Source organism: Mycteria americana, unplaced genomic scaffold (assembly GCF_035582795.1).
Source record: "Mycteria americana isolate JAX WOST 10 ecotype Jacksonville Zoo and Gardens unplaced genomic scaffold, USCA_MyAme_1.0 Scaffold_43, whole genome shotgun sequence".
NCBI lineage: Eukaryota > Metazoa > Chordata > Aves > Ciconiiformes > Ciconiidae > Mycteria > Mycteria americana.
The window spans coordinates 269,354-294,551 of NW_027445630.1; the positions used below are offsets into that span (position 1 = coordinate 269,354).

General features: G+C 66.8%; 1 protein-coding gene across 5 annotated transcripts; it reads left to right on the forward strand.

Annotated features, from left to right (window-relative positions):
- The first annotated feature begins 614 nt into the window (after positions 1–614).
- SLC8A2 (solute carrier family 8 member A2) lies at positions 615–12,891 on the forward strand. 5 transcript variants are annotated; one of them, XM_075490072.1, is made up of 7 exons: positions 615–2,365; positions 6,479–6,582; positions 6,689–6,706; positions 7,651–7,775; positions 7,892–7,991; positions 9,709–9,984; positions 12,515–12,891. In XM_075490072.1, the coding sequence occupies exons 1-7, from the start codon at positions 615–617 to the stop codon at positions 12,889–12,891; spliced, it is 2,751 nt and encodes a 916-aa protein (XP_075346187.1). The 5 variants fall into 5 exon arrangements, with proteins under 5 accessions (XP_075346187.1, XP_075346191.1, XP_075346188.1 ...); XM_075490076.1 differs by having other exon boundaries at positions 705–2,365; positions 7,654–7,775; XM_075490073.1 differs by lacking the exon at positions 6,689–6,706 and having other exon boundaries at positions 705–2,365; positions 6,479–6,687.
- Positions 12,892–25,198: the final 12,307 nt, after the last annotated feature.

Below are 25,198 nucleotides of genomic sequence, written 5' to 3' on the forward strand. Positions count from 1 at the left end.
GGCTCCATCCCAGCCCCACGGCTGAGCATCGCCCCATGACCGTGGTCCCCCAGCCCCACGGCTCCATCCCAGCCCCACGGCTGAGCATCGCCCCATGGCCGTGCTCCCCAGCCCCATGGCTGAGCATCGCCCCATGGCCGTGGTCCCCAGCCCCACGGCTCCATCCCAGCCCCACGGCTGAGCATCGCCCCCCGGCCGTGGTCCCCAGCCCCACGGCTGAGCATTGCCCCATGGCCATGGTCCCCAGCCCCACGGCTCCATCCCAGCCCCACGGCTGAGCATCGTTCCCTGGCCGTGGTCCCCAGCCCCACGGCTCCATCCCAGCCCCACGGCTGAGCATCGCCCCATGGCCGTGCTCCCCAGCCCCACGGCTGAGCATCGCCCCATGGCCATGCTCCCCAGCCCCACGGCTCCATCCCAGCCCCACGGCATCGCCCCCCGGCCGCAGGCCCCAGAGGTGCCTTGGCGCAGAGCCGGGGCCGAGGTGGCAGAGGGGGATCGACGGCGTTTCCCACCTCGCCGGCGCTAACGAGCCCCCCCCCCCCCCCCGCCGCTAACGAGGGTTCCCCGGCCCGGCGCTGAGCCCGCTCTCGCCCGCAGGTGGGACCGGCGGGATGGCGGCGCGGTGGGCGGCGCTGGCGGCCGCGCTGCTGCTGGCCGAGCCCTGCGCCCCCGAGCCGGCGGCCGAGGCCAACGGGACGTGCCAGGGCTCCAACCGCTGCCAGCCCGGCGTCCTGCTGCCCGTCTGGCAGCCCGACAACCCCTCCTTCGGCGACAAGGCGGCCCGCGCCATCGTCTACTTCGTGGCCATGATGTACATGTTCCTGGGCGTCTCCATCATCGCCGACCGCTTCATGGCCTCCATCGAGGTCATCACCTCCAAGGAGAAGGAGATCACCATCACCAAGGCCAACGGGGAGACCAGCATCGGCACCGTCCGCATCTGGAACGAGACGGTCTCCAACCTCACGCTGATGGCGCTGGGCTCCTCGGCCCCCGAGATCCTCCTCTCCGTCATCGAGGTCTGCGGGCACAACTTCCAAGCGGGCGAGCTGGGACCCGGCACCATCGTGGGCAGCGCGGCCTTCAACATGTTCGTGGTCATCGCCGTCTGCGTCTACGTCATCCCCAGCGGCGAGAGCCGCAAGATCAAGCACTTGAGGGTCTTCTTCGTCACGGCCTCCTGGAGCATCTTCGCCTACATCTGGCTCTACCTGATCCTGGCCGTCATCTCCCCCGGGGTGGTGCAGGTCTGGGAAGCCCTCCTCACCCTCGTCTTCTTCCCCGTCTGCGTGGTCTTCGCCTGGGCCGCCGACAAGCGGCTCCTCTTCTACAAGTACGTCTACAAGCGCTACCGCGCCGACCCCCGCAGCGGCATCATCATCGGCACGGAGGGCGAGCTCCCCAAGGGCATCGAGATGGACGGCGGCTTCCCGGTCCCCGAACGCCGCGAGGCCGAAGGCACCGGCGTCACCGCGTCGCCCGCCCTGCCCGCTCCCACGCCGGAGGAGAAGGAGCTGGACGAGAGCCGCCGGGAAGTCATCCAGATCTTGAAGGACCTCAAGCAGAAGCATCCCGAGAAGGAGCTGGAGCAGCTGGTGGAGATGGCCAACTACTACGCCCTGCTCCACCAGCAGAAGAGCCGGGCTTTCTACCGCATCCAGGCCACCCGCATGATGACCGGCGCCGGCAACATCCTCAAGAAGCACGTGGCCGAGTTCTCCAAGAGGTCCTCCACCCTCCTGGAGGTGCCCTCGGACGCCGAGGAGGAGACCTGCAGCCGCATCTTCTTCGAGCCTTGCCTGTACCACTGCCTGGAGAACTGCGGCTCGGTGACGCTCTCGGTGGCTTGCCAACAGGGTGCCGAAGCCAACCACACCTTCTACGTGGACTACAAGACGGAGGACGGCTCGGCCAAGGCGGGCTCCGACTACGAGTACAGCGAGGGGACGCTGATCTTCAAGCCGGGGGAGACCCAGAAGGAGCTGAAGATCGGCATCATCGACGACGACATCTTCGAGGAGGACGAGCACTTCTTCGTCCGCCTCCTCAACCTCCGGGTGGGCGACGCCGAGGGGATGTTCGAAGCCGATTCGGCCGAGCACCCCAAGGGACGGTTGGTGGCTCCTTTGGTGGCCACCGTCACCATCTTGGACGACGACCACGCCGGCATCTTCACCTTCCAGGACCGGCTGCTGCACGTCAGCGAGTGCCAGGGGACGGTGGAGGTGAAGGTGGTCCGCAGCTCCGGCGCCCGCGGCACCGTCCTCCTGCCCTACCGCACCGTGGAGGGGACGGCCCGCGGCGGCGGCGTCCACTACGAGGACGCCTGCGGGGAGCTGGAGTTCAGGAACGACGAGACCGCGTGAGACACCCGCACCGCGGGGGGCGCGGGGGGGGGGACGCGGGAGGGACACGGGGGGGACGCGGGGGTGGGACATGGATGGGATACAGGCGGACACGGGGGACACATGGAGGAGACACGGGGGACATGGGGGGACACAGAGGGGACACACAGGGGGACACGAGGGGGACACAGGGGGGACACAGAGGGGACACGGGGGGACACAGAGGGGACACAGAGGGGACACGCAGGGGACATGGGGGGACACAGAGGGGACACAGAGGGGACACAGAGGGGACACACGGGGGACATGGGGACACACAGAGGGGACACAGAGGGGGACACGGGGGGGGCACAGAGGGGACACAGAGGGGACACATGGGGGACATGGGGGGACACAGAGGGGACACAGAGGGGACACAGGGGGACACGGGGGGACACAGAGGGGACACACAGGGGGACACGGGGGGGGACACGGGGGGGACATGGATGGGATACAGGCGGACACGGGGGACACATGGAGGAGACACGGGGGACATGGGGGGACACGGGGGGGCACAGAGGGGACACAGAGGGGACACAGAGGGGACACGCAGGGGACATGGGGACACACAGAGGGGACATGGGGGGACACAGAGGGGACACACGGGGGACACAGGGGGATACAGAGGGGACACACAGAGGGGACACACAGGGGGACACGGGGCGGCACAGAGGGGACACAGAGGGGACACACAGGGGACATGGGGGGGGACACGGGGGGGACATGGATGGGATACAGGCGGACACGGGAGACACATGGAGGAGACACGGGGGACATGGGGGGACACAGAGGGGACACAGAGGGGACATGGGGGGACACAGAGGGGACACAGAGGGGACACACGGGGGGACACGGGGGGACACAGGGGGGACACAGAGGGGACACACAGGGGACACGGGGGGGACACGGGGGGGACACGGGGGGGGACCCCGGGGCCGGGAGCCGCCCCACGCCACCCCGGGGACCCCACGACGCCCTGGCGTGGATGCGCAACCCTCGCACGCCCGCCCCTCGCACGCCCGCCCCTCGCTTGTGCACCCCTCGTGTGCACCCCTCGCACGCCCGCCCCGGGCACCCCCCCTTGCACACCCACCCCTTGCACCCACCCCTCGCACGCCCACCCATTGCACCCCCTCGCACGCTCTCCCCTTGCACACCCACCCCTTGACCCCCCCCTTGCACGCCCCCCCCTTGCACACTCACCCCTTGCACCCACCCGTCACACGCCCACCCATTGCACCCCCTCGCACGCTCTCCCCTTGCACCCCTTGCACACTCTCCCCTTGCACGTCCACCCATTGCACCCCCTTGCAGGCTCTCCCCTTGCACCCCTTACACACCCACCCCTTGCACGCCCACCCATTGCACCCCCTCGCACGCTCTCCCCTTGCACCCCTTGCACACCCACCCCTTGCACACTCTCCCCTTGCACGCCCACCCATTGCACCCCCTTGCAGGCTCTCCCCTTGCACCCCTTGCACGCCCACCCCTTGCACCCCCCCTTACACACCCACCCCTTCACCCACCCCTTGCACCCCTTGCACGCCCACCCCTTGCACCCCCCCTTACACACTCACCCCTTGCACCCACCCCTTGCACGCCCACCTCTTGCACCTCTTCGCACGCTCTCCCCTTGCACCCCTTACACACCCACCCCTTGCACACCCACCCCTTGCACCCCTTGCACACCCACCCCTTGCCCCCCACCCCTTGCACACCCCCCCCTTGCACACCCCCCCCTTGCACGCCCACCCCTTGCACACCCCCCCCTTGCACACCCCCCCCTTGCCCCCCACCCCTTGCACGCCCACCCCTTGCACACCCCCCCCTTGCACGCCCACCCCTCGCACGCCCACCCCTTGCACACCCCCCCCTTGCACCCCCCCTCGCACGCCCACCCCTTGCCCCCGCCGCCCGGGGCTCCCTCGTTAGGCTGCTCACGGGGGCCGTGAGCCCCGGGCCCCCGCCCCGCTGGCGGCGCTCGTTAAGGCCTAACGAGGGGAGCGGGGGTCGCCCCCCCTGGCCTTGGGGTCCCCCCCCCCCCCCCAGCGCCGCGGCCAATTCGAAGCCCGCGAAGAGGCGGCGGCGCAGCGCGGGCACGGGGAGCGCGGGGGGGGGGGGGGGGCGGAGGGAGGGAGGGACGGACGGACGGACGGACGGAGGGAGAGATGTATAGGTGGGTGGATGGGAGGGATGGGGAGATGGACGGACGGACGGATGGAGGGATGGATGGATGGACAGATGGATGGATGGGTGGGTGGACAGATGGATGGACGGATGGGTGGACAGACAGATGGGTGGATGGACAGATGGGTGGACAGACGGATGGATGGATGGAGGGATGGATGGAGGGATGGAGAGATGGAGAGATGTATAGGTAGATGGATGGATGGATGGACAGACGGATGGATGGATGGACGGATGGATGGATGGACGGATGGACGGATGGATGGACGGATGGACAGACGGATGGATGGATGGACGGAGGGGTGGATGGATGGACGGGTGGATGGATGGACAGATGGATGGACGGATGGATGGATGGATGGATGGATGGATGGACGGATGGGTGGACAGATGGATGGATGGATGGATGGACAGATGGATGGATGGATGGAGGGATGGAGAGATGGAGAGATGGAGAGATGTATAGGTAGATGGATGGATGGACGGATGGACAGATGGATGGACAGATGGAGAGATGGATGGATGGACGGATGGGTGGACAGATGGATGGATGGATGGATGGATGGATGGATGGATGGAGAGATGGATGGATGGACAGGTGGACAGATGGATGGATGGATGGAGGGATGGAGAGATGGAGAGATGGAGAGATGTATAGGTAGATGGATGGATGGATGGATGGACAGACGGATGGATGGATGGATGGAGAGATGGATGCATAGGTAGATGGATGGATGGATGGACAGAGGGATGGATGGAGAGATGTATAGTTACATGGATGGGTGGATGGACGCACGGATGGATGGACAGAGGGATGGGTGGATGAATGGGTGGATGGAGAGATGGATGGATGGATGGACGGAGAGATGGATGGACAGATGGGTGGACAGATGGATGGACGGATGGATGGATGGAGAGATGGATGGACAGATGGGTGGACAGATGGATGGATGGATGGATGGAGAGATGGATGGAGGAATGGATGGATGGATGGATGGATGGATGGACGGATGGAGAGATGGAGAGATGGAGAGATGTATAGGTAGATGGATGGATGGACAGAGGGATGGATGGATGGATGGATGGATGGATGGATGGACGGAGAGTTGGATGGATGGACGGATGGAGAGATGGATGGATGGACAGATGGACAGATGGATGGATGGACAGACAGATGGATGGATGGACAGATGGATGGATGGATGGATGGATGGACGGAGAGATGGATGGACAGATGGGTGGACAGATGGATGGACGGATGGATGGATGGAGAGATGAATGGATGGACAGATGGACAGATGGATGGATGGACAGACAGATGGATGGATGGACAGATGGATGGATGGATGGATGGATGGATGGATGGATGGAGAGATGGAGAGATGGAGAGATGTATAGGTAGATGGATGGATGGACAGAGGGATGGATGGATGGATGGATGGATGGATGGACGGAGAGATGGATGGACAGATGGGTGGACAGATGGATGGACGGATGGATGGATGGAGAGATGAATGGATGGACGGATGGATGAATGGACAGATGGAGAGATGGATGGATGGACGGATGGATGGATGGACGGACAGATGGATGGATGGACGGACAGATGGATGGATGGACAGATGGATGGACAGATAGGTGGATGGATGGACGGATGGTTGGCCAGATGGACGGATGGATGGATGGCCAGATGGACGGATGGACAGAGAGGGCTCTGGCTGGGCACTGCCACCCCGCGCTGGGGACACCCTGCGCCCGCGGTGACCAGCCCCGGCGCACGGGTGCCACGGGGCTGGAAGGGGACGGACGTGGCCCACGTGGCCACCTCCTGCACCCCCCGGGCGTGTGCCGGTGCCGGTGCCGGTGCCGGTGCCGGTGCCAGCGCCGCGTCCCCCCGTCCCCAGGAAGACGCTGCAGGTGAAGATCGTGGACGACGAGGAGTACGAGAAGAAGGACAACTTCTTCATCGAGCTGGGGCAGCCGCGCTGGCTCAAACGCGGCATCTCGGGTACGGGCGGGGCCGGGCGGGGCCGGGCGGGGCAGCCGGGCGCCGGGGTTCTCGGGGGGGCTGAGCCCCGGCAGCCTCTCACCGCCTCCCTCTCCCCTCTCCGCAGCCCTCCTGCTCACCCAAGGTAGGAGCCTTCATCCCCCCTCCTCCTCCTCCTCCTCCTCCTCCTCCTCCTCCTCCTCGTCATCCTCATCCTTGTCCTCATCATCCTCGTCCTCGTCATCCTCGTCCTCATCCTCGTCCTCATCATCCTCATCCTCGTCCTCATCCTCATCATCCTCGTCCTCATCATCCTCGTCCTCATCCTCGTCCTCGTCATCATCCTCCTCATCCTCGTCCTCATCATCCTCATCCTCGTCCTCATCCTCGTCATCCTCGTCCTCGTCATCTTCGTCCTCATCCTCATCCTCATCCTACTCCTCATCCTCATCCTCATCCTCATCCTCGTCCTCGTCATCCTCGTCATCCTCGTCATCTTTGTCCTCATCCTCATCGTCATCGTCATCGTCATCGTCATCCTCCTCCTCCTCCTCCTCCTCCTCCTCCTCCTCCTCCTCCTCCTCCTCCTCCTTGGGCAGGTGCTGGCGGGAGGCCGGATCCTGCTGTCCCTGCGCCACGTGCCGCATACTGTGACCCCACGCTGTGTCCCCATGCCGTGTCCCCATGACCGTGCCATGGCCCCACGCCCCACATCGTGTCCCCATGCCTGTGCCATGTCCCTGTGCCACGTCCCCATGCCACGTCCCCATGACCATGCCGTGTCCCCACACCCTACATCGTGTCCCCATGCCACATCCCCATGCCTGTGCCATGTCCCCATGCCACGTCCCCATGACCGTGCCGTGTCCCCACGCCCTACATCGTGTCCCCATGCCACGTCCCCTGCCCCATGCCACGTCCCCATGCCCATGCCATGTCCCCACACCCCATCTTGTGTCCCCATCCCACATCCCCATGCCCATGCCGTGTCCCCACATCCCATCTTGTGTCCCCATGCCACGTCCCCATGCCCGCGCCATGCCCCCACGCCGTGTCCCCACGCCGTGTCCCCACGCCGTGTCCCCGCAGCAGACGGTGACCGGAAGCTCTCCGCGGAGGAGGAGGAGGCTCGGCGCATCGCCGAGATGGGCAAACCCGTCCTGGGGGAGAACTGCAAGCTGGAGGTCATCATCGAGGAGTCCTACGACTTCAAGGTGACAAATGGGGACAGGGGACGGGAGGGGATGGGCACGGGGGCCGGAGGGACGTGGGGAGGGCCAGGGGACATGGGGAGGGGACCCGGCACGTCCTCACCCCCCGCTCCCCGCAGAACACGGTGGACAAGCTCATCAAGAAGACCAACCTGGCCATGGTGATCGGGACACACTCCTGGCGGGAGCAGTTCCTGGAAGCCATCACCGTCAGCGCAGGTGGGACCCCCGCCCGCCGTCCCCAGGGTCCCCCGGCCTCCACCAGCCCCGCCACGCTGCCGTGGGGGCATCCGGCCCTGGGGACAAATGGCCACGGGGATGCTCCAGCCATGGGGACGTGGCTCTGGGGACAGGCGACCCTACGGCCATGCCCCCTGGGGATGGCCGGCTCGGGGGTTGCCCACGCTTGGGGACACACGTCCCTGGGGTCGGGCACGCTGGGGACAAGCACTCTAGGGCCATGTACCCCAGGGACACCACCCTGGGGACAAGCACCCTGGGGACACCACCCTGAGACCATGCACCTTTGGGACACCATCCTGGGGCCAACACCCTGGGGACATCACCCCAGGGCCACCACCCCGGGGCCACCACCTTGGGGCCAGGCACCTTGGGGCCACCACTCTGGGGCCACCACCCTGAGACCATTCACCTTGGGGCCACCGCCCTGGGGACATCGCCCTGTGGCCACCACCCCGGAACCATTCACCTTGGGGCCACCACCCTGGGACCATGCACCTTGGGCCACCATCCTGGGGTCACCATCCTGGGGTCACCACCCTGGGGCCACCACCCTGAGACCATGCACACTTGGGACACCATCCTGGGGCCACCACCCTGGGGCCATTCACCTTGGTGCCACCACCCTGAGACCATTCACCTTGGGGCCACCACCCTGGGACCACCACCCTTGGGACATCCCCCTGGGGCCACCACCCTGAGACCATGCACCCTGGGACCACCACCCTGAGACCATTCACCTTGGGGCCATCACCCTGGGACCATTCACCTTGAGGCCACCACCCTGGGACCACCATCCTGGGGCCACCACCCTTGGGACACCATCCTGGGGCCACCACCCTGGAGACATCCCCCTGGGGCCATCACCCTGGGACCATTCACCTTGGGTCCACCACCCTGGGACCATTCACCTTGGGGCCACCATCCTGGGGCCACCACCCTTGGGCCACCATCCTGGGGCCACCACTCTGGGGACATCCCCCTGGGGCCACCACCCTGGGACCATTCACCTTGAGGCCACCACCCTTGGGCCACCATCCTGGGGCCACCACCCTGGGGACATCCCCCTGGGGCCACCACCCTGAGACCATTCACCTTGGGTCCACCACCCTGGGACCACCACCCTTGGGCCACCATCCTGGGGCCACCACCCTGGGGACATCCCCCTGGGGCCACCACCCTGGGACCATTCACCTTGAGGCCACCACCCTTGGGCCACCATCCTGGGGCCACCACCCTGGGGACATCCCCCTGGGGCCACCACCCTGAGACCATTCACCTTGGGTCCACCACCCTGGGACCACCACCCTTGGGCCACCATCCTGGGGCCACCACCCTGGGGACATCCCCCTGGGGCCATCACCCTGGGACCATTCACCTTGGGGCCACCACCCTTGGGCCACCATCCTGGGGCCACCACCCTGGGGACATCCCCCTGGGGCCACCACCCTGGGACCATTCACCTTGAGGCCACCACCCTTGGGCCACCATCCTGGGGCCACCACCCTGGAGACATCCCCCTGGGGCCATCACCCTGGGACCATTCACCTTGGGGCCACCACCCTTGGGCCACCATCCTGGGGCCACCACCCTGGGGACATCCCCCTGGGGCCACCACCCCAGGACCAGGCACCCCATGACCAGGCAGCTCCGGGTCCACGTCCCCGTCGGGCTGACGGCGAACCTTCCTCGGCAGGCGAGGAGGAGGAGGAGGAGGACGGGCGGGAGGAGCGGCTGCCCTCCTGCTTCGACTACGTCATGCACTTCCTGACGGTCTTCTGGAAGGTTCTCTTCGCCTGCGTGCCCCCCACCGAGTACTGCAACGGCTGGGCCTGCTTCGGCGTCTCCATCCTCCTCATCGGCGTCCTCACCGCCCTCATCGGCGACCTGGCCGCCCACTTCGGCTGCACCGTCGGCCTCAAGGACTCCGTCAACGCCGTCGTCTTCGTGGCTCTCGGCACCTCCATCCCCGGTGCGGGAGAGGGCGGGGGAGAGGGGAGCGGGGACGGGGGGACGGGGACAGGCGTGACGGGGTGACACGGTGACGGGGTGACGGGGCAAGGGGTGACGGGGTGATGGGGTGATGGGTGACGGGGTGACGGGGTGATGGGGTGATGGGGTGATGGGGTGACAGGGTGATGGGTGACAGGGTGATGGGTGACAGGGTGACGGGGTGATGGGGTGAGGGGGTGATGGGGTGAGGGGGTAACGGGGTGATGGGGTGATGGGTGACAGGGTGACGGGGTGACGGGGACAGGGGTGACGGGGTGACACAGTGATGGGGTGAAAGGGTGACGGGGCAAGGGGGTGACAGGGTGACAGGGTGAGAGGGTGATGGGGTGACAGGGTGATGGGGTGACAGGGAGAGGGGGTGACAGGGCGAGGGGGTGACAGGGTGACGAGGTGACGGGGCGAGGGGTGACAGGGTGACAGGGTGACGGGGTGATGGGGTGATGGGGTGACGGGGAGAGGGGGTGACAGGGCGAGGGGGTGACAGGGTGACAGGGTGATGGGGTGATGGGGAGAGGGGGTGACAGGGCAAGGGGGTAACGGGGTGACAGGGTGACAGGGTGACAGGGCGAGGGGATGACGGGGTGAGGGGGTGACAGGGTGACGGGGTGATGGGGTGATGGGGTGATGGGGTGATGGGGAGAGGGGGTGACAGGGCAAGGGGGTGACAGGGTGATGGGGTGACAGGGTGACGGGGCAAGGGGGTGACAGGGAGAGGGGGTGACAGGGTGACAGGGCGATGGGGTGACGGGGTGACACAGTGATGGGGTGACGGGGTGATGGGGTGATGGGGACAGGGGTGACGGGGTGACACAGTGATGGGGTGACGGGGTGATGGGGTGATGGGGACAGGGGTGACAGGGTGACACAGTGATGGGGTGACGGGGTGATGGGGTGACGGAGAGAGGGGGTGACAGGGCGAGGGGGTGACAGGGTGACAGGGTGACAGGGTGACGGGGTGACGGGGTGATGGGGTGACGGGGTGACGGGGTAACGGGGTTATGGGGTGACGGGGTGACGGGGTGACAGGGCGAGGGGGTGACAGGGTGACGGGGTGACGGGGCGAGGGGGTGATGGGGTGACGGGGTGACGAGGTGACGGGGCGAGGGGTGACAGGGTGACGGGGTGACGGGGCGAGGGGGTGACGGGGCGAGGGGTGACGAGGTGCCGGCAGCGGGGATGGGGCTGCGGGCGCCCGGGAGGGACCCGGTGCGAGGGCGCAGGCCCCCGCGCCCATGCCCATGCCACCTCCTTCTGCCCCTGTCCCCTGTCCCTGCATGGCTCTGTCCCTGTGCCCACGCTGTGTCCCTGTCCCCGTGCCCCCGTATCCCCATGGCCCCGTGTCCCCGTGTCCCTGTGTCCCCATGTCCCCGTGTCCGGGCCATGTCCTTGTGTCTGCATCCTCGTGTCCCCATGCCCCCATGTCCCCATCCCAATGTCCCCATCCCCATGCCCCCATGTCCCCATGTCCCCATGCCCACCCCATGTCCCCATTTCGCCGTGTCCCCATTTCACCATGTCCCTGCGTCCCCTTGCCCATCCTGTGTCCCCATGTCCCCATGCCCACATGATGTCCCCATGCCCACCGTGTCCCCATGTCCCCATGCCATGTGCCCATGTCCCCGCTGTGTCCCCATGTCCCCATGCCCATGCCACATGCCCATATCATGTCCCCATGCCCACCCTGTGTCCCCATGTCCCCATGCCCACATCATGTCCCCATGCCATGTCCCCATCATCTCTATGCCCACCGTGTGTCCCCATGTCCCCATGTCCCCACCATGTCCCCATGCCCACCGTGTCCCCATGGCCCCATGCCCATGCCATGTCCCCATGTCCCCACCATGCCCCCATGCCCACCCTGTGTCCCCATGTCCCCATGTCCCCACGCCCACATCACGTCCCGACGCCCACGTCCCCATGCCCACCGTGTCCCCCTGGCCCCATGCCCATGCCATGTCCCCATGTCCCCACCATGTCCCCACGCCCACCCTGTGTCCCCATGTCCCCATCATGTCCTCATCATGTCCCCATGCCCACCGTGTCCCCATGGCCCCATGCCCATGCCATGTCCCCATGTCCCCATGATTCCCCCATGCCCACCCTGTGTCCCCATGTCCCCATGTCCCCACCATGTCCCCGTGCCCACCGTGTCCCCATGGCCCCATGCCCATGCCATGTCCCCATCATGCCCCCATGCCCACCCTGTGTCCCCATGTCCCCATGTCCCCACCATGTCCCCATGCCCACCGTGTCCCCACGGCCCCATGTCCATGCCATGTCCCCATGTCCCCATGATGCCCCCATGCCCACCCTGTGTCCCCATGTCCCCACGCCCACATCACGTCCCGACGCCCACGTCCCCATGCCCACCGTGTCCCCCTGGCCCCATGCCCATGCCATGTCCCCGTGTCCCCATCATGTCCCCACGCCCACGTCCCCACGCCCACGCTGTGTCCCCGTGTCCCCGTGCCCACCCCGCGTCCCCGCAGACACCTTCGCCAGCAAGGTGGCCGCGCTGCAGGACCAGTGCGCGGACGCCTCCATCGGCAACGTGACGGGCTCCAACGCCGTCAACGTCTTCCTGGGGCTCGGCGTCGCCTGGTCGGTGGCCGCCATTTACTGGGCGGCGCAGGGCCGGGACTTCGAGGTGCAGACGGGGACCTTGGCCTTCTCCGTCACCCTCTTCACCATCTTCGCCTTCGTCTGCATCAGCGTCCTCATGTACCGCCGCCGGCCCCACATCGGGGGCGAGCTGGGGGGGCCCCGCACCCCCAAACTCCTCACCGCCGGCCTCTTCCTCGGCCTCTGGCTCCTCTACATCCTCTTCGCCAGCCTGGAAGCCTACTGCCACATCAAGGGCTTCTGAGCGGGGGACGGGGGCTGGCGGGGACGGGGACCGCCCGGCGTCACCCCATGGCGAGGGGGGAAGGGGTCGGGTCCTCCCCGGGGGGGCTGCATCCCCTCAGGGTCCATCCGGTGTCACCAGATCCCCTTGGGGTGCACGTGCCCATGTCCCCTTGGCATCCTCCTGGCATCTCCATGTCCCACAGGGTCCCCATGTCCCCTTGGGGTCCTCCTGGCATCTCCATGTCCCCAGATGGTCCTCATGTCCCCTTGGGGTCCTCCTGGCATTTCCATGTCCCCACAGGGTCCCCATGTCCCCTTGGGGTCCTCCTGGCATCTCCATGTCCCCACAGGGTCCCCATGTCCCCACAGGGTCCCATGTCCCCTTGGGGTCCTCCTCACATCTCCATGCCCCAGAAGGTCCCCATGTCCCCTTGGGGTCCTCCTGGCATCTCCATGACCCAGATGGTCTTCATGTCCCCTTGAGGTCCTCCTGGCGTCTCCATGTCCCACAGAGTCCCGATGTCCCCTTGGGGTCCTCCTGGCATCTCCATGTCCCCACAGGGTCCCCATGTCCCCTTGGGGTCCTCCTGGCGTCTCCATGTCCAGAGGGTCCCCATGTCCCCTTGGGGTCCTCCTGGCATCTCCATGTCCCACAGGGTCCCCATGTCCCCTTGGGGTCCTCCTGGCATCTCCATGTCCCCAGATGGTCCTCATGTCCCCTTGGGGTCCTCCTGGCATTTCCATGTCCCCACAGGGTCCCCATGTCCCCTTGGGGTCCTCCTGGCATCTCCATGTCCCCACAGGGTCCCCATGTCCCCACAGGGTCCCATGTCCCCTTGGGGTCCTCCTCACATCTCCATGCCCCAGAAGGTCCCCATGTCCCCTTGGGGTCCTCCTGGCATCTCCATGACCCAGATGGTCTTCATGTCCCCTTGAGGTCCTCCTGGCGTCTCCATGTCCCACAGAGTCCCGATGTCCCCTTGGGGTCCTCCTGGCATCTCCATGTCCCCACAGGGTCCCCATGTCCCCTTGGGGTCCTCCTGGCGTCTCCATGTCCAGAGGGTCCCCATGTCCCCTTGGGGTCCCCTTGGGGTCCTCCTGGCATCTCCATGTCCCCACAGGGTCCCCATGTCCCCTTGGGGTCCTCCTGGCATTTCCATGTCCCCACAGGGTCCCCATGGCCCCTTGGGGTCCTCCTGGCATCTCCATGCCCCAGAAGGTCCCCATGTCCCCTTGGGGTCCTCCTGGCATCTCCATGTCCCCACAGGGTCCCCATGTCCCCTTGGCGTCCTCCTGGCATCTCCATGTCCCCACAGGGTCCCCATGTCCCCTTGGCGTCCTCCTGGCATCTCCATGTCCCCACAGGGTCCCCATGTCCCCTTGGCGTCCTCCTGGCATCTCCATGTCCCCACAGGGTCCTCATGTCCCCTTGGGGTCCTCCTGGCATCTCCATGTCCCCACAGGGTCCCCATGGCCCCTTGGGGTCCTCCTGGCATCTCCATGCCCCAGAAGGTCCCCATGTCCCCTTGGGGTCCTCCTGGCATCTCCATGCCCCAGAAGGTCCCCATGTCCCCTTGGGGTCCTCCTGGCATCTCCATGTCCCCACAGGGTCCCCATGTCCCCTTGGCGTCCTCCTGGCATCTCCATGTCCCCACAGGGTCCCCATGTCCCCTTGGCGTCCTCCTGGCATCTCCATGTCCCCACAGGGTCCTCATGTCCCCTTGGGGTCCTCCTGGCATCTCCATGTCCCCACAGGGTCCCCATGGCCCCTTGGGGTCCTCCTGGCATCTCCATGCCCCAGAAGGTCCCCATGTCCCCTTGGGGTCCTCCTGGCATCTCCATGTCCTCACAGGGTCCCCATGTCCCCTTGGCGTCCTCCTGGCATCTCCATGTCCCCACAGGGTCCCCATGTCCCCTTGGCGTCCTCCTGGCATCTCCATGTCCCCACAGGGTCCCCATGTCCCCTTGGCGTCCTCCTGGCATCTCCATGTCCCCACAGGGTCCCCATGTCCCCACAGGGTCCCATGTCCCCTTGGGGTCCTCCTGGCATCTCCATGTCCCCACAGGGTCCCCATGTCCCCTTGGCGTCCTCCTGGCATCTCCATGTCCCACAGAGTCCTGATGTCCCCTTGGGGTCCCCTTGGGGTCCTCCTGGCATCTCCATGTCCCCACAGGGTCCTCATGCCCTCTTGAGGTCCTCCTGGCATCTCCATGTCCCACAGGGTCCCATGTCCCCTTGGGGTCCTCCTGGCATCGCCACACCCCAGAGGGTCCCCATGTCCCCTTCCAGGGAGCTGCATCTCCACAGGGTCCTCCTGGCATCCTTGTGTCCCCTCAGGGTCCCCATGTCCCCTCGGGGTCTCCACGTGCACTTGGGGATCTCCACGTCCCCTTGGGATCCTCCCAGGGACCCCCGCAGGGTCCTCCCAGACTCCTCGTGTCCCCTCAGAGTCCTGATGTCCCCAGAGGGTCCCCACGTCCCCTGGGGGTCCTCCTGCCACCCCCACGTCCCCAGAGGGTCCCCACGTCCCCCTGGGGTCCCCCTGCCACCCCCACGTCCCCAGAGGGTCCCCACGTCCCCCTGGGGTCCCCCTGCCACCCCCATGTCCCCAGAGGGTCCCCACGTCCCCTGGGGTCCCCCTGCCCCCCCCACGTCCCCAGAGGGTCCCCACGTCCCCTGGGGTCCCCCTGCCACCCCCACGTCCCCGGAGGGTCCCCACGTCCCCCTGGGGTCCCCCTGCCACCCCCACTGGGGTCCCCCTGCCACCCCCACGTCCCCAGAGGGTCCCCACGTCCCCTGGGGGTCCCCCTGCCACCCCCACGTCCCCAGAGGGTCCCCACGTCCCCTGGGGTCCCCCTGCCACCCCCAGGTCCCCAGAGGGTCCCCACGTCCCCTCGGGGTCCTCCTGCCACCCCCACTGGGGTCCCCCTGCCACCCCCACGTCCCCAGAGGGTCCCCACGTCCCCTGGGGTCCCCCTGCCACCCCCACTGGGGTCCCCCTGCCACCCCCAGGTCCCCAGAGGGTCCCCACGTCCCCCTGGGGTCCCCCTGCCCCCCCCACGTCCCCAGAGGGTCCCCACGTCCCCCTGGGGTCCCCCTGCCACCCCCACGTCCCCAGGGGGTCCCCACGTCCCCTGGGGTCCCCCTGCCACCCCCACGTCCCCGGAGGGTCCCCACGTCCCCCCCTCCCTGTCCCCCGTCCCACGCCGGGGCGGGGGGGCACGCGCGTGTGCAAGCCACGGCCGCTCCCCTGCACCCCAGGGGGACCCCAGGGACCCCTCGGCCACCTCAGGGACCCCCGGGACCCCCGGGGACCCCCCGGTGTCGCCCGCTGCCCGGCCCGGCCCCGCAGCGGGGTCCGGGGGGGCCTTTTCGTACCGCGAGCGTTTTTTAAAGCCACCCCGGGGGGGGGGGGGGGGGGGGAGGGGGGGGGGGCCTGTTTTTAACCCCGATTTCGTAGCGGCTCGTCCCCCCCGGGGAGGACGGGGGGGGGGGGGGGAACGGGGGGAGCGGGGGGGACACGCGGGGGGGGGACACGCGGGGGGGGACACGCGGGGGGGGACACGCGGGGGCTGTCGCTGTCGGTGCTGCCGCCAGCCCCGCCGGGCGCCGGCCCCAAAGAAACCCCCGGGAAACGGCCGGGTCTCCGCGTGTCTTTGTCACCAGCGCCGGACACTCGGCACCCACGGCACCCACGGCACCCACGGGCCATGGCACCCACAGCACCCACGGCCCCACGGCACCCACAGCACCCACGGCCCCACAGCATCCACAGCCCCACGGCATCCACAGCCCCACAGCACCCACAGCACCCACGGCCCCACGGCATCCACAGCCCCACGGCACCCACAGCACCCACGGCCCCACAGCATCCACAGCCCCACGGCACCCACAGCACCCACAGGCCATGGCACCCACGGCACCCACGGCCCCACGGCATCCACAGCCCCACGGCACCCACAGCCCCCACGGGCCATGGCACCCACTGCACCCACGGCCCCACGGCATCCACAGCCCCACGGCACCCACAGCACCCACGGCCCCACAGCATCCACAGCCCCACGGCATCCACAGCCCCACAGCACCCACAGCACCCACGGCCCCACGGCATCCACAGCCCCACGGCACCCACAGCACCCACGGCCCCACAGCATCCACAGCCCCATGGCACCCACAGCACCCACGGCCCCACGGCATCCACAGCCCCATGGCACCCACGGGCCATGGCACCCACGGCACCCACGGCACCCGTGGGCCATGGCACCCATGGCCCCACGGCACCCACAGCACCCACGGCCCCACGGCATCCACAGCCCCACGGCACCCACGGGCCCATGGCACCCATGGCACCCATGGCCCCACAGCACCCACGGCCCCACGGCATCCACAGCCCCATGGCACACACGGGCCATGGCACCCACAGCCCCACGGCACCCACGGCCCCACGGCACCCACAGCCCCACAGCACCCACGGGCCATGGCACCCACGGGCCCACGGGCCCACAGCACCCACAGCCCCATGGCACACACGGCACCCATGGGCCATGGCACCCACAGCCCCCACAGCACCCACGGCACCCACGGGCCATGGCACCCATGGCCCCATGGCACCCACAGCACCCACGGCCCCACGGCATCCACAGCCCCACGGCACCCACGGGCCATGGCACCCACGGCACCCATGGGCCCACGGCACCCACAGCCCCATGGCACCCATGGGCCATGGCACCCACGGCACCCACGGCACCCACGGCACCCACAGCCCCACGGCACCCATGGCCCCATGGCACCCACAGCACCCACGGCCCCACGGCATCCACAGCCCCACGGCACCCACGGGCCATGGCACCCACGGCACCCACGGCCCCACGGCATCCACAGCCCCACGGCACCCACGGGCCATGGCACCCATGGCACCCACGGCACCCACGGCACCCACGGCCCCACGGCACCCATGGCCCCATGGCACCCACAGCACCCACGGCCCCACGGCATCCACAGCCCCACGGCACCCACGGGCCCACGGCACCCACGGGCCCATGGCACCCACGGGCCATGGCACCCACGGGCCCACGGCACCCACAGCCCCATGGCACACACGGCACCCATGGGCCATGGCACCCACAGCCCCCACAGCACCCACGGCACCCACGGGCCATGGCACCCATGGCCCCATGGCACCCACAGCACCCACGGCCCCACGGCATCCACAGCCCCACGGCACCCACGGGCCATGGCACCCACGGCACCCATGGGCCCACGGCACCCACAGCCCCATGGCACCCACGGGCCATGGCACCCACGGCCCCACGGCACCCACGGCACCCACAGCCCCATGGCACCCATGGGCCATGGCACCCACGGCACCCATGGCCCCACAGCACCCACGGCCCCATGGCACCCACAGCACCCACGGCCCCACGGCACCCACAGCCCCTGTGGGGACAGGGGACAGACGGTGTCCCGTGGGGACGTATGGCCTGCCATGGGGACGTACGGGGTGCCACGGTGATGTATGGCGTGCCACGGAGACATACGGCATGCTGTGGGGACAGACGGTGTCCTGTGGGGATGTATGGCGTGCCGTGGGGACGTATGGCGTGCCATAGGGACGTATGGCATGCCACGGTGATGTATGGCGTGCCACGGGGACATACGGCATGCCGTGGGGACAGACGGTGTCCCTTGGGACGTACGGCATGCCATAGGGACATATGGCCTGCCATGGTGACATATGGGGTGCCACGGTGATGTATGGCGTGCCACGGGGACATACAGCATGCCGTGGGGACAGACGGTGTCCCGTGGGGACGTATGGCCTGACATGGGGATGTATGGCCTGCCATGGGGACGTACGGGGTGCCACGGTGATGTATGGCGTGCCATGGAGACATACGGCATGCCGTGGGGACAGACAGTGTCCCATGGGGACGTATGGCCTGCCGTGGGGACGTATGGCGTGCCATAGGGGCGTATGGCATGCCATGGAGATGTATGGCGTGCCACGGGAACATACAGCGTGCCGCGGGGACGGACACCATCGCACACAGACATACGGCATGCCGTGGGGACAGACGCTGTCCCGAGGGGACGTATGGCGTGCCACGGGAATATACGGTGTGCCGCAGTGATGGACACCGTTGCACACAGACATATGGCATGCCGTGGGGACAGACGGTGTCCCATGGGGACGTATGGCGTGCCATAGGGACATATGGCCTGCCATGGTGACATATGGGGTGCCATGGTGATGTATGGCGTGCCACAGGGACATACGGCATGCCGTGGGGACAGACGGTGTCGCGTGGGGACGTATGGCCTGCCATAGGGACGTATGGCCTGCCATGGGGACGTACGGGGTGCCACGGTGATGTATGGCGTGCCACGGGGACATACGGCATGCCGTGGGGACAGACGGTGTCCCTTGGGACGTACGGCATGCCATAGGGACATATGGCCTGCCATGGTGACATATGGGGTGCCACGGTGATGTATGGCGTGCCACGGGGACATACAGCATGCCGTGGGGACAGACGGTGTCCCGTGGGGACGTATGGCCTGACATGGGGATGTATGGCCTGCCATGGGGACGTACGGGGTGCCACGGTGATGTATGGCGTGCCATGGAGACATACGGCATGCCGTGGGGACAGACAGTGTCCCATGGGGACGTATGGCCTGCCGTGGGGACGTATGGCGTGCCATAGGGGCGTATGGCATGCCATGGAGATGTATGGCGTGCCACGGGAACATACAGCGTGCCGCGGGGACGGACACCATCGCACACAGACATACGGCATGCCGTGGGGACAGACGCTGTCCCGAGGGGACGTATGGCGTGCCACGGGAATATACGGTGTGCCGCAGTGATGGACACCGTTGCACACAGACATATGGCATGCCGTGGGGACAGACGGTGTCCCATGGGGACGTATGGCGTGCCATAGGGACATATGGCCTGCCATGGTGACATATGGGGTGCCATGGTGATGTATGGCGTGCCACAGGGACATACGGCATGCCGTGGGGACAGACGGTGTCGCGTGGGGACGTATGGCCTGCCATAGGGACGTATGGCCTGCCATGGGGACGTACGGGGTGCCACGGTGATGTATGGCGTGCCACGGAGACATACGGCATGCCGTGGGGACAGACGGTGTCCCATGGGGACGTATGGCCTGCCGTGGGGACGTATGGCGTGCCACGGGGACATACGGTGTCCCATGGGGACGTATGGCGTGCCATGGGGACGTATGGCGTGCCGTGGGGACATACGGTGTCCCATGGGGACGTATGGCGTGCCGTGGGGACGTATGGTGTGCCATAGGGATGTATGGCCTGCCATGGTGACGTACGGGGTGCCACGGTGATGTATGGCGTGCCACGGAGACATACGGCATGCCGTGGGGACAGACGGTGTCCCGTGGGGACGTATGGCCTGCCATGGGGACGTATGGCGTGCCACGGGGACATACGGTGTCCCATGGGGACGTATGGCGTGCCGTGGGGACGTATGGCGTGCCACGGGGACGTATGGCGTGCCCCGGTTACCCGCGGTTGTCCACATCGTACCGCCAGCCGTCCTCGGCTCTGCAGCGCTTGACGTTCTCCTCCGAGCCGGGGCCACCACCCACGAGCTGCCGCGGGGACGGTGCCCGTCGGGGTCCGGCACGCGGGCGGGGGGACGTCCCCGTCCCTCCCACCCCCACCGCTCGGCTTCACCGGCCCCGGAAGGTGGCGGTCTCCCCCGCGGCCACGTCCTGCGCCACGAAAACGGGGTAAAACTCGGCAGGGAGAGAGCGGGGACCATCGGAAGACCCCCGGGGACCCCGGTCCCCGCGTCCCACCGTCCCCGAAGAGGACACGCGGCACCTCGGCGTCCGGCCGCTGGCACCGATAGTGCCGTTCCTTCTGCTCGGCCGCGTGTCTGACGGTGCTGGTGGCGTCGGAAGCCAACCATCGTACCCCGGCGCCGTCTCATAGCCCCTACGGCACGCGGGGTGGAGGTCACCCCGCCCGTCCCTCCGGATCGAGCCCCTTCCCCTCGCCATGTCCTGCAGAGAGGAGGAGGAGGAGGAGGAGGAAGGACCTGGAGAAGCCGCTCGGCTTCTCGCCCGTCTTCCTCCTAGCGTCGGGGCGCGCCGCGGCGGAGGGGCTCGCCGGGGGACGGCGTCCCCTGTAGAGCACCGAGGCGCGGTGAACCAGGCCCTGCCTCGGCGGGGAGGACGTCAGGCCGAAGGGGTGGGAGAGGACGGGCGCGAGGTGGGCGTGGCTGAGGAGGTCCTCCCGCCCTGCAAAGGGAGCAAGCGATGGCGGGACCCTGCTGGGGGGCCGAGACCCCCACCCCCGGGTGGGGTTCTCTTGGGGTTTGTGGGGTTCTCTTGGGGTTCTCCTGGTGTTTTGTTGGGGTTTTGTCAGGGTTTGTTGGGTTCTCTTGGGGTTTTGTTGGGTTCTCTTGGGGTTTTCTGGGTTCTCTTGGGGTTTGTGGGGTTCTCTTGGGGTTTGTGGGGTTCTCCTGGGGTTTTGTTGGGGTTTTGTCAGGGTTTGTTGGGTTCTCTTGGGGTTTGTTGGGTTCTCTTGGGGGTTTGCTGGGTTCTCTTGGGGTTTGTGGGGTTCTCTTGGGGTTTGTGGGGTTCTCTTGGGGGTTTGTTGGGTTCTCTTGGGGGTTTGTCGGGTTCTCTTGGGGTTTGCTGGGTTCTCTTGGGGTTTGAGGGGTTCTCTTGGGGTTTTGTTGGGGTTTTGTCAGGGTTTGTGGGGTTCTCTTGAGGGTTTGTTGGGTTCTGTTGGGGTTTTGTCGGGGTTTGTGGGGTTCTCCTGGGGTTTGTAGGGTTTTGTCAGGGTTTGTTGGGTTCTCTTGGGGGTTTGTCGGGTTCTCTTGGGGTTTGTGGGGTTCTCTTGGGGTTTCTTGGGTTCTCTTGGGGTTTGTGGGGTTCTCTTGAGGGTTTGTGGGGTTCTCCTGGGGTTTTGTTGGGGTTTTGTCAGGGTGTGTTGGGTTCTCTTGGGGTTTGCTGGGTTCTCTTGGGGTTTTGTTGGGGTTTTGTCAGGGTTTGTTGGGTTCTCTTGGGGTTTGTTGGGTTCTCTTGGGGGTTTGTTGGGTTCTCTTGGGGTTTGTTGGGTTCTTTTGGGGGTTTGTCGGGTTCTCTTGGGGTTTTCTGGGTTCTCTTGGGGTTTGTGGGGTTCTCTTGAGGGTTTGTTGGGTTCTCTTGGGGTTTGTCGGGTTCTCTTGGGGTTTGTGGGGTTCTCCTGGGGCTTTGTTGGGGTTTTGTCAGGGTTTGTTGGGTTCTCTTGGGGTTTGTGGGGTTCTCTTGGGGGTTTGCTGGGTTCTCTTGGGGTTTTCTGGGTTCTTTTGAGGGTTTGTGGCGTTCTCTTGGGGGTTTGTTGGGTTTTTTTCAGGGTTTGTGGGGTTCTCTTGGGGTTTGTGGGGTTCTTTTGGGGGTTTGTGAGGTTCTCTTGGGGGTTTGCTGGGTTCTGTTGGAGTTTTGTCAGGGTTTGTTGGGTCCTCTTGGGGTTTTTTGGGTTCTCTTGAGGGTTTGCTGGGTTCTGTTGGGGTTTGTTGGGTTCTGTTGGGGTTTTGTCAGGGTTTGTTGGGTTCTGTTGGGTTCTCTTGGGGCTTTTGTTGGGGTTTGTTGGGTTCTGTTGGGATTTTGTTGGGTTTCGTTGGGGTTTTGGGGGGTTTAGTTGAGGTTTTGTTGGGTTTTGTTGGGGTTTGTTCGGTTTTGTTGGGGTTTTATAGGGTTTTGTTGGCTCCTGTTGGGGTTTTGTTGGGTTTCATTGGGTTTTTGGGGGTTTTGTTGGATTTCGTTGGGGTTTGTTTGGGTTTGATGGGGTTTTGTTGGGTTTCGTTGGGTTCCGTTGGGGTTTGTTGAGGTTTTGTTGGGGTTTGTTCGGTTTTGTTGGGGTTTCGTTGGGTTCTGTTGAGGTTTTGTTGGGTTCTGTTGGGGTTTGTTGAGGTTTTGTTGGGGTTTGTTCGGTTTTGTTGGGGTTTCGTTGGGTTCTGTTGAGGTTTTGTTGGGTTCCGTTGGGGTTTGTTGAGGTTTTGTTGGGGTTTGTTCGGTTTCGTTGGGTTTCGTTGGGTTCTGTTGAGGTTTTGTTGGGTTCCGTTGGGGTTTGTTGAGGTTTTGTTGGGGTTTGTTCGGTTTCGTTGGGTTTCGTTGGGTTCTGTTGAGGTTTGTTGGGTTCCGTTGGGGTTTGTTGAGGTTTCGTTGGGGTTTGTTGGGTTCTGTTGAGGTTTCGTTGGGTTTCGTTGGGTTTCGTTGGGGTTTTCGGCAAGAGGCCGGGAGGTTTCCCCTGACTGCTGCCCCCACTCAAGCGGACGCTGAGGGTCACGGAGAAGGCGTCCTCGCCCTCGTAGATCCGCCCCGGCAGCTCGTTGCCGGAGCTCAGGGCGTGAACCTTCCCGTAGCGACCACGGCGACCTAGACGTCCCCGGGCCCCGCCCGCGCCGGCCGGGCAGCGGAGCAAATCCCGGGGGGACCCAGAGCGCTCGCTGCGCCCCGCGTTGCCGGAGCTCACCGCCTCTTCCTTTGGTTTTTTTTCCCAGCAGCGCCGCGCTGCCCGCCCAGGGTCCTGCCAGAGGGGACGGGGACGGGGACGGGGACGGGGACGGGACGGGGACGGGGACGGGGATGGGGACGGGGACAGGGGCGGCCCCGGGGGGCCCTGCCGTACCTCTGCCCCGCGGAGCGGCCGGATCTCCCGGTAGTTGGGGAAGCCCAGGAAGCGCTGCGAGGGCGGGGGGGCCAGGGGACAGGCAGGGGACAGGCAGGGGACAGGCAGGGGACAGGCAGGGGGGACCAGGCAGGGGACAGGCAGGGGACGAGCAGGCAGGGGACAGGCAGGGGACAGGCAGAGGGGGACAGGCAGGGGACAGGCAGGGGACAGGCAGGGGACAGGCAGAGGGGACAGGCAGGGGAAAGGGAGGGAGCAGGCAGGGGACAGGCAGGGGGGGACCAGGCAGGGGACAGGCAGAGGGGACAGGCAGGGGACAGGCAGGGGACGAGCAGGCAGGGGACAGGCGGGGGGGAGCAGGCAGAGGGGACAGGCAGGGGAGAGGCAGGGGACAGGGGGGGAGCAGGCAGGGGACAGGCAGGGGACAGGCAGGGGACAGGCAGGGGGGGACAGGCAGAGGGGACAGGCAGAGGGGACAGGCAGGGGACAGGCAGGGGACGAGCAGGCAGGGGACAGGTAGGGGGGGAGCAGGCAGAGGGGACAGGCAGGGGAGAGGCAGGGGACAGGCAGGGGACAGGGGGGGAGCAGGCAGGGGACAGGCAGGGGGGGACAGGCAGAGGGGACAGGCAGGGGAGACAGGCAGGGGAAAGGGAGGGAGCAGGCAGGGGACAGGCAGAGGACGAGCAGGCAGGGGACAGGGGGGGAGCAGGCAGGGGACGGGGACGAGCAGGCAGGGGACAGGCAGGGGGGGACAGGGCGGGACAGGCAGGGGACAGGCAGAGGGGACAGGCAGGGGACAGGGAGGGAGCAGGCAGGGGACAGGCAGGGGACAGGGGACGAGCAGGCAGGGGACAGGCAGGGGACAGGCAGGGGACAGGCAGGGCCGTGCCCGCCGCGGGGGGCTGGGGGGGGTTGCGGGGGTCGGGGTGCTGCCGAGGGTGATGCCACCCCCCGCCGGGCACCCCCAGCGCCCGCAGCAGTGACGTCACCCGACGACACGGCCCCCCTGCCTTGACGTCGCACCCGTCAAGGCCCTGTGAGGTCATCCGTACCCTGTGATGTCACCCATCCCCCCCCAGCATCGCCCCCCCCCCATGGTGGCGCCCCATGGCGCCCCGTGGTGTTGCTCGTCCCCCTGTGATGTCACCCGTCCCCCCGTGATGTCACCTGTCCCCTCGTGGCGTCACCACCCCCCCTTTCGGGGCCACGCCCCCCCCCAGTGATGAGGTCACAGTGATGTCATACCGCCACCACCCCCTCCCCAGGGCCCCCCTCCCGCCCGCCGCTGCCCCGCCGGCCCTGCCTGTGACATCACCCCCCCCAACGCTCATGACGTCACCCACCCGCCCCTTTTGGACACACAGTATGACGTCACGTCCAGCCCCCGCCGGCCCCCGCCCGCGACATCGCCCCCGCCTTCCCGATGTCTCGCTCCCCCCGTGACGTCACCCCCCTCCTCGGCAGCCCCGCCACGATGACGCCACACCCGCCCCGGCCGCTACGTCCCGGTGACGTCACGCCCCAACCCTCCCCCGCGGGCGGGGCGCGGGGCGCGCCCTCCGCGCATGCGCCGCCCGGCAAACCCCCCCCCCTCTCCCCTCCCCCCCCCGCCTCCCCTCCCCCCCCCGCCCTCCCCGCGGCGCGGCGCCCCGCCCCC